The sequence below is a fragment of the Anarrhichthys ocellatus genome, unplaced genomic scaffold, assembly GCF_004355925.1.
Source record: "Anarrhichthys ocellatus isolate YVR2014 unplaced genomic scaffold, GSC_Weel_1.0 scaffold35, whole genome shotgun sequence".
NCBI classification, from domain to species: Eukaryota; Metazoa; Chordata; class Actinopteri; order Perciformes; family Anarhichadidae; genus Anarrhichthys; species Anarrhichthys ocellatus.
Genome location: NW_022280065.1, coordinates 1,141,583 through 1,151,171, shown reverse-complemented (window position 1 = coordinate 1,151,171; position 9,589 = coordinate 1,141,583). Strand labels below are relative to the sequence as shown.

The 9,589-nt window shown below is 43.2% G+C and overlaps 1 protein-coding gene across 1 annotated transcript in view; it reads right to left on the bottom strand.

Moving 5' to 3' along the window:
• Positions 1 to 144: 144 nt before the first annotated feature.
• The window catches only part of ext1b (exostosin glycosyltransferase 1b), a 119,731-nt gene continuing 110,286 nt past the window's right edge, over positions 145 to 9,589 (bottom strand). The window contains exons 9-11 of the mRNA XM_031866485.1: positions 7,313 to 7,473; positions 6,262 to 6,433; positions 145 to 4,767 (exon numbers count right to left, since the gene is read on the bottom strand). Coding sequence (XP_031722345.1) covers positions 4,582 to 4,767; positions 6,262 to 6,433; positions 7,313 to 7,473 — 519 coding nt within the window. The 3' untranslated portion in view covers positions 145 to 4,581. The remainder of the gene's footprint in view (positions 4,768 to 6,261; positions 6,434 to 7,312; positions 7,474 to 9,589) is intronic.

Sequence of the window (9,589 nt, the reverse complement as noted above, 5' to 3'; positions counted from 1 at the left end):
CTATGACTTTTTTATGACTTTTTCGACATGCTATACTATGACTTTTTTCGACATACTGTACTATGAATTTTTCATGACTTCTTTGAACATGCTATACTATGACTTTTTTCGATATACTATATTATGAATTTTTTCGACATGCTATACTATGTGGCCTTAACGTTGTATAATTGTGGCTCATTTACACACAGGTGGCAATCATCACATTTCCGCTGGATGTCAGGTGCGTTTGCTAAATCTGACGTGGCTTACTCGTGTAAAAGAGGAAGAGAAAGTTAAGATAAGGACTAGAGAATGTTCTTGCAGGAGGCCAGACGTATGTCAGAATCTTCTTAAAAACAGTCATCAGCAATAAACTTAACTCGTACTAGCCCATCAGAGACACAGTAGGGCGGGTCTTTGCAGAATGCAGGTTTGGTGGAAAAAAGGAATCAGCATCTTAAGGCACATTACACTGACTTATGGCTAAAATATGACTTTTCTGACATACTGTAGTTTGACATTTTTTTATGCCACAAGGTCTTTAAAATGGAAACATTGAAACACAGTCTATAAAAAAAATGGGACAAGGCGATGCAGTTCATCAAATATGAGTTTATTTTTTTATAAATCATTCTTACAAAATTGGCATTTATCTATTTCATTTGTGACCTCTATAAAAGTCTTCTGTTAATTACAAGGTAGGAGGGAGGAGAAGGCATCAGGACAGCTGGGCTTTGGCCGAGTCCTTACAGACCAACAGACATTGCTGCTGATTGGTAAAGTGATGCGGCCGATTCACTGATAAATAATCCCAAACAGGAAGTGGTCATACGTTGTTGCCTACGCAACCGTGTCCAAACATAAAGATGAAAGCGGGGCGTTATAATACGGAGAAATGGAAGCGGTGACTCATCCAGTGTATGAAAGGCAGGGCTGTTTGGGGCCCTGCATACGGGGCTATTCCTGCCCGTCTACTGGAATTAACAAGTCTAGGACAGACAGTGCTCGGCATGTCAATGAACTCACATGTTGATAAAAAGGCACAAATCAAGAACAGACTAGTTTTCCAGCACACACACGCTGTCGCCACTATAAACACCAAACTGACGGGCAAACCTTCTTCCATCTGTTTCGAAGCGCACAATGATAACTTGCATAATGTTACCCCTGATCAAATGGCGGACGTGACAGGCGTTTATAAGCGGATGCAGAGGTTTTCCTGGTGGCCCAAATCACATCCATCGCGCTCTTGACTTCTGGACTCGATGACGTACTGTGCAGCACGCCAACAGAGATGGAGCGAGTTTCTCTTGCCAAGTTATCTGACCTGAAACCAAGCTTTTGAAAGAGGCAATTTAAACAACTGTGTCACAGCCTCAGACCCATTATTGTAATGCATGTGAGGGAGAGATGTTACAGCTGAAGCTGAAAATGTTTCCATCTGGTTCAGAGGACCCATCTGCTTATTTTCCGTGTGTCAGTTGGCGTAGTCTTTATTGGGACTTTGCAATTTGACTCCCGCGGAGAGCCGAGATTGTGCATCCCAATCCAATTCTAGATCACTGGTGTATGCAATCTTTTAGAGTTAAAACCCAACTTTATGACTGTGAAAATGTTACATCTCTCGTGAGGAGAGCGTGATGTGTTTTTTTCCCCCCGGAAAACCAATGCAGAGTGAAACATAACATGAGCTGTTATATCGGCATCTTTGTGGATTAATGCACATTAGTGCACAGCGAGTAGAAAATAAACTGAATAAATACCATTACCTCCCCTCAGCAATGCAGGATCAGACTTATGTTCTCGCCGCGTCGTCTCATACACTTTTTTTTTTTTTTTTTCTCAAAAAATAAATATATGCCTATGTACGTACAGTGCTGAGAGTCGCAGGGATTTGAAATGGGTGGTGTTTTTTTGATTTTTTTTTATGAAATATCTGCAAAGCTGGGGGACGTGGTTCTCTTGAGATGACCCACACACACTGATTCAAACGCTCAGGCATAAAAGGCTTGAAATGGATTCAAACAATATGGTTCTCTGAAGATGAAAGAGGGACCAGATGCAGACCAAGGGAGGAGGGGGAGGAGCATGTCTTTCCCAGAATCACATACAGTTGACGAGTGAACATTTGCTGTGTTGTGACTCTGCATTAAACAGATCATAAATCTCTCCCGGCAAACAAACAGCACTCCAAACTTGAAGTCCCAGAACGTAAATACAAAGCATGATATTTAAAGCAATGGCGTGAGGAAACAAACAGACATACTTGATAGTCCTGCTGTGTTTGATACATGCTGAAACAGAATGACTTTGCATTGGTAGCATTTGGATATGACACTTGTAAAGTGTGTACCGCACCTTTGTTGACACTGAAAAGGCTTTGCGATGCATTTTATATGAACTATTTGTAGAATAAAATGAGAAGAAATCAACGAAAAAAAAAATGTAAACTAAAACCGTAAATGAATATGTGACACTGATATTGGCAATTGACAAAGACAGCTACTGATCAACACACACACACACACACACACACACTGAACAGCTTTGGCTGAGACATTATGCTGAATGCCTGCTCGACAGAAAGGCCACTAAAAGCATGCTGCTTCTTTTAAGTGTCTGCAGACTAAGTGTGAGAGGGAACTGCCTGTGCTCTCGGCCGCATGCCGACCCAATGACGGCGAGAACACAGCTCCACACAGCCCGTCTCTTAGAAATGATTCATTAAAGTCTGAGACAGCTAGTCATTTTAGCGTTTTCGATCTGGTTGTTCAATACCAATAAGGTAATATAAGGTGCAAAATGTCAGGCGGTTTGAAGTGGATACGATGGCGACGATGTGAGCAGCCGTTTTTGAGTGACGGACAATCAGGGGAGGGCGAGCTGTCCTCCAGCTCAGGCTAGCATTAGCTAGAAGGTCATGTTTGTGGGTCACTGCTTCCACAATACAACGGTCCATAATGTTAGTGTCCCATCAACAGCTTGTCTCCTGGGAATAAAACAGCCCTCCGAATGAAATAGGGTTACCTAATTGAAGCCCGAACGTATCTCTGCCTGACAAATGGGGGAGAAAACCTTTTGTCAATTTAATGGCTCTGAGGTCCTCTGATGTGTCACAGAAAAAATAAATCACTGCAGCAGGAGAGCTGCACCGGACTGACGACCATCAAGCTGATGTAGGCAACGTGATGTGCAATAAAAAAAAAAGAATTCTAAAAGGCAGACCCTGATGTCAGAATGGTACTGATGCACTCCACGTTAAAAGAAAAAAATCCCCCTACAAGCACTCCTGTGAAATGACGCTGGTCACTAAAGACCTGCTATGGACAGACATTTTATTCCATTTCCTCCCTGCGGGGGAAGTGCTCCAGGGCCATGCAGGGAGAAATAAATGGGAAAGAACGAGTCTGTGTTAGAATGCAACGTTCTGCTCCATTTCATCCAGAAATGTTCATTTCGCTCATTCCAACGGAGGGAAAATGTACTCCGCTCGAGCTTATGGTTGGATGAGCCAACTTTTCAAGGCTCTGTACACACAACACGTACGCACACACGCACACACACACACACGCACACACACAAGTCAAAGTACAGAGAGTGTAAAGGGCGAAATAAAAGTTGAAAGTGGGGAAAAAAAAGATGAGAAAAGTACAACTGCCTTAGCGAGTATGAGAGGAAAATGGGATATGAAACGAGATATTTTTCGTACTTATCTTAGTGATAACAGGGACGCAGATAGACCATTATAAAAGCCGTATCAGCACATCAAGGAAGGAGCCGAGGAAAGGAAAGATGGGATGTTTTCGGGCTCAAGGATGTGTTGATAGCCAAGAATTTCAAGAAACAATGGCTGCTTGGCTATAAAAGCCTCGTCAGGCCACTATAATAACAGATTGGACACTGTTTACCTCTTCTGCCTTGAGAACGGAATGACGCTCTGACTTTAAACCTCTCAGAGAGGATAAAAGGTCAACAGTGACACCAGAGAGCTGATTTGTACAGAAATCAAATCAACTAAAGAACAGGGTCTCCTGGGCTATGAAGCAGGGGGTTTTGGTAGTCCGGTATTATGTCCTGATGCAGACTGGGGAGGGCTTCTAGGGGCAGCCAGTAGGATTCGTGACGGGCGGGGTTGCCAGGTTTTACGATCACCGACACCTTCCCTCTTCTACCGTCCTGCACGTGTGCCGAGAGAGCAGGAAGGTCAACGTCGTCCGTGTTCATGTTGTACAAAAAAATATTCTATCCAAGAGTTCCCGTCGTCAGTAGTGTGTGCTGTGTGTTTGCACATTTGCAAAACATACAGCAACTGTTTGGCATGTCCATCAGTTTGTGTACCTCTTTGTCGGTCTGTGTTTGCGGCTTTTGTTTGTATTTTTCATATCCAAACGCCATCTGCTTGTTTCCCATTCATCCCTAACCGTGTCAAGTCCTGGCAGCAGCGGCGCTGTGGTCATTGGCAATGTGCTGAGTGGAAAACAGAGCTGTGTCGCTCCCCGTCCATCCCGCCGGAGTCCTGCTAGTCCTTCTGCTCTCCACAGAGTCTCTCTCGCGCGCCTCCCCCTGCGTGGGGTCTCCCCCGAGGGGGCGCTGGTCCTGTCAGAGCCTCTCGATGTCCCTGTATTTCTTGCGGAGAATGGAGACCTGGTCCTTGAACAGGATGGGGTCCAGTCTCATCTGGGAGTGGACCAGCGGCATGGCGCCAAACCAGCTGGCGAACTTGTTCATACAGGTTTGCCGCTGGGCAAAGTGGTCCGGATCTGCCCAGCGGGAAGCTCTCGAAGACTGTTGGGAATGGAGAGGGAGAAGAGGGGAGACAAACAAAAAGCATGTTAGTGTCATTATCACGGTAAATGATAATTATTGCTTTCGATCAGCGAGTCGCAACCACGCGGTGCTTGTACACCAGTGGGTATTATAGTGGGCTTATAGTGCTCCAGTCTTGCAAACACTATATATATATATATATATATATATATATATATATACATATATATATATATATATATATATATATATATATACACACACACACACACACACACTCAGCTATACACGCTTCACACACATTCCCAAGGATAATATCGTTAACGATAAGGCCACGCACACAGCGACTATGCCCTCCTACATCCACACAGCACATGCAGCCCTCTCTCTCTCTCTCTAAGCCGACACACATGCACACTCACATGCTCTCCAGCTTGTACGGGGTAATGGGTTTTCTTTTAACCTAAACCACATTTGCAGTGCGGACCATTTGCAAGATTTTTCCCCATTTTCGCAAACCGCTAAGCACATGGAGAGATTGCGAGTGAGTGGCTCAATTCATTTGACAAAAAAATATGATTTTGTTTGTCGTCCAATTTGTGTTTAGGAGGGAAATAGAAGGTGCAACTAGGATTACATATCGGTGTGTTGTTTTATCACATTTACTATTGAACAGTTGAAATGATGAGCTGAAAATAATGGATGTAATAAGGTAAAAGTAGCAGTTTAAAGAACTACCTAAAAGTAGTGAATAAAAAAATTGAATAATTAGCTAAAAGTATTGGATAACTGTTACCTTATCGACATAAACACAAAACATTCGACTGTAGGAAAAAACTTGTATAAATATCCACGTTTAGGGATATTTAGGGATACAATAACAAACATCTGCCGCTTTCTTTCATTCAATCAAAGTCACAGTTCAGACCCCGTGACAAGAGAAATCCATTACTTAACGACGACTGACGTTAACGCTTCTCAATAAATCATCAGCTGGATCATATTCTACATTAGCGAGCCAGGAGCTCGACTACAAACTATGACGGAAGCCATAAGAACTGAGACGCCTCCTCTCTGGGCCTTTGTCTCTCCGCCGTACAGTAAGTGACTTGTCCTGTTTACCCACGGGTCGCACCAAAGACTTTCAGGTGAATAACTCATGCTGTTCACAAAGCAGCGAGAGTTCATTCCAGCTGAAAGGCCGAGACACACACTGATGATGGGGAGAAAACAATACTGGCTTCAGCATGAATCACAACTCATATGAAAAAGTAGGATACGATCAAAGTGGATAATATAATAAGTCTACGATTGTTCCGAGTTCAGTCACATCCTGTCATGTGATTTTCTTTAATGTAAACCAATCCTCTCAACTGACAGCTGTCCTGAATTTTGGTGTCACAGCTCTTTTAAAAAAAAAAGGGCCAATGAGTCATCTCAGTGAAGGAATTCAGAAATAAATTAAAAACCGACACGGATCCGGTCATGAGAAGGGTCACAAAGCAGTCCCACCTGTCCCATCATGGTCTCCTTGTACTGTTTCTTCTGTGTGACCTTGATGGGCGGCAGCTTGGTGACAGCGGAGACCAGGAAGTTCATCAGGATGTCCTCGCAGTTGGCCAGCTGGTCCACCATGCCCTTCAGACTAGTGGGTAAGTAGTTGGTGTACAGGTGATGGTAATACCTGCGAGAGAGAGAGGAGAGAAGTGGGTTAGAATACAGGAAGAGTAAAATCATGAAATGAGAATAAATAACGGGCGATGCCACGTGTGAGCAAGAATAGAAAGGTGAAAGCATTTAAAGGGAAACTAAAGCAGACTGAAGGGTGAGTTGCAGGTTAAGTTTGGCTGCGATCATAATTCATGTGGTCTGGTTTGATATCACGGGTATTTTCCCTCATTTCCGTTTCACTTTTCCCAATTGAACACAATAAAGTGTATATCGAGTAGCGCTTGTCGACTGTTTGGGGCGACTTGAATTCAAATGCACCACAAATTTCAGACTCTTTCACAGGTTGAAGCCTTCGGGTAGAACTCTGAGTTCATCAACGGACTGATTGCTCAGAGCTCCAGGATGGATTGAACGACTGGGTTATTGAAAGCGATTAAGCGTTTGGCCGCAGTGATTGGCTGACTCCGGCTTAATGGACTGCTCCCATCACAGCTGAGTGAAGCCATATTAAAGCTGACAGGGGCTGTTGTAGAACTAAACACAGGAACTATGAAACGCCGTGTAGCAGACAAATTGACTTTTTTTTCCTGGGATAAAACATACCCGGTGTCAAAACACTGACTTCCTGAGGCTGTGCAACACCGAACAAGGGGCCTACTTTCATAATCGGCAGATCACTGCATCAAAAGTGTTGTATCAAAAGACAGACGACTGAACACTGGAGAGCAGAGCGAAGCTGTGATCCCCCGTATAACAGAGAGGGGAACTGAAGCAAGGCACATGAAAGCAAACAGCAGAGGGGAGCGAAACAGTGAGCAAGTAAACAGCTGTAATGGAACCAAGTTGTTCTGCAGATCAGAGGACGGCGATGTGAAAGCCCGCGCTGCTGCACCTGTGGTAGATGGCGGCCCCCGTCAGCACCATCGAATAATCGTTGGTCCATTTGGATGTGTAGCCCCAGCGCTCCTTGTTGCTGTCCCAGAAGTGGCTGCGAGCGGGGTAACCCACGATCCGCTCCGGGAAACTCTGCCAGACCGTGAAGGCAAAATCCACCTGGACGGACACAAAACAGATTTTGACATATTATGATATTTAGAACCACATTTGTATCACTTCCCAATAAAAAACAACACCGTTATGAGTTGTGACTCGGTTATTCATGGTTTATAACTCATTTTCTAATGCTTTATTTCAGTTATAAGCATTTAACTTATGGTTGCCAGGTTGTGAAAAATCCCTTTTACATGGTGTTCATCCTGGGCTGAATGAAATGACTGGATGGCCCATTACAGTCCTACAAAATGAAATGAGAATAACAACAAATGTTTCTATAATACCATCCCCACCATAGCTTTCAGCAAACTATTTAAAGTTTACTTTTACCCATCTGGACCAAGATCAATTTCTAAATAACGTATTAACATTCATAACTAACTATAACTGACTTGATGACTTATTAGAAAGTGTGAAAGTCACAGGTGTTTATTAATGCGTTCATATACATTTATAACTGCATTATCACCAATTAGAATAAACACCAGCCAGAGGGATTCTCCACAACCTGGCAACTCAAAGGTTGCCCTGATTAATGGCATATAACTTATTTACAAAGCATTAGTAAGTGATTTATTAGCCATTAACAAAGCATCATTACGACGCCATTGAATGCAACAACACGGGAGTATTCCTGCAGGTATGCTGTGGTTGTTATATTTAAAGGATGAGAGGAGAGAACTCCCACACACTGTCCCTTTACTTGTAATTCACTCTTATTGATGAATACAACATCTCGGTCCTCAGACTGAGGCTCAAAGTTCATTGCAAGTAAAAGGACAGTGTGCTGTAATTCTCTCTCTTCTCTTGTTTAAAGATGTTTCCTCCTACACACCTGCCTCCAACAAATTGAAGGTGTTCATGAGCCTTCACAGTTTACGCTTAAAGCATGAAATATTTCCTTTGAGATGTTGAGATTCATTTTCTATTTAAGGTATACGTTGTGTGAGGGAAAAAAAAGAATCCAAGAGGGAAAGAAAGACAACAGGGAGAACTAACAAAGGAAGTGTGCACTCAAACAAAGCGTAGTGAAAGTACAACAGAGGCAAAACCTCATCAGACACAAAGCAGTCCGTCCTAAGCTGCTGCCTGCAGCAAACTTCCGTGGCGGCGATCACAGCATTCAATCAAATAATTAGATGAAAACATCAAAAAGGCCTCAGCTGCTCCACAAACAGCCCTCTCTGCATTACACTGCAGACTACCGCGCTATCATACACCGAGAGAGTGCTTACATTTATGAGTACTTAACGTCAAAACCTGCCGTAAAACGCAATACACATCATTTTTATCTTCTCTTCCTGCCAGAACGTGAGCTTACAAACGAATCCCGGAGGAGAAGAAGAAGAGCTCCGACTCTCTTTTGCTTCCAATGCAGGAGAAATGTAGTCGAACGACGACACAGTAATAAGGAAAAGATATTTCGATGGTTGAACCGATATCAAGAGGAATTACGGCTGGAAATATGTGCATGTTGGACAAAAAACAAAGAAACAAAATCATTCTGAGGAACTGAGTGCCAGGTTGTAATTTATTGTGAGTGTGAAATCTGCTTCTCAACATCTTCACTTAAGGGCGAAACAAATCTGAGGCAGAAGAACAAAACTGTTGCGTTCTAGTTGAGCGGCTCATTTTGAGAAAATGGGAAGGGTGTGTAGATGGGGGACTGTTAGAGATCGATATTCAAGCCTGAAGTTCTTTTTTAATATGTACTGGCATTGATGTTTCTATAACTTGTTTATGCTCATGATCCAACACGTCTTCATGGATGAAAAACGGGTCGTCCGCACAAACAGCCTTTACGAGATCTAATTCCACACTGTTCAAAGCAGCATCTGGCTTTTAACGGTTCTTTTAAACTATGTCTTTTACATGTCCCTCAATTGTATCTAAGTGCAATACTAGATCGCCAAAAAAAAACGTGTCCCCGGAAAAGAAAACAGGAACAGTCCCGACAGCATGAGGAACAAAAATGCCCAAAACAAGTGCTGCTGTCGTATAGGGGATTCAGGAGGTACGGTGTGAATACAGGTGCCGAAACATGAGGGGGAAGAATGAAAGAAAAGTATAGAGAGAGAGAGAGAGAGAGAGAGAGAGAGAGAGAGAGAGAGAGAGA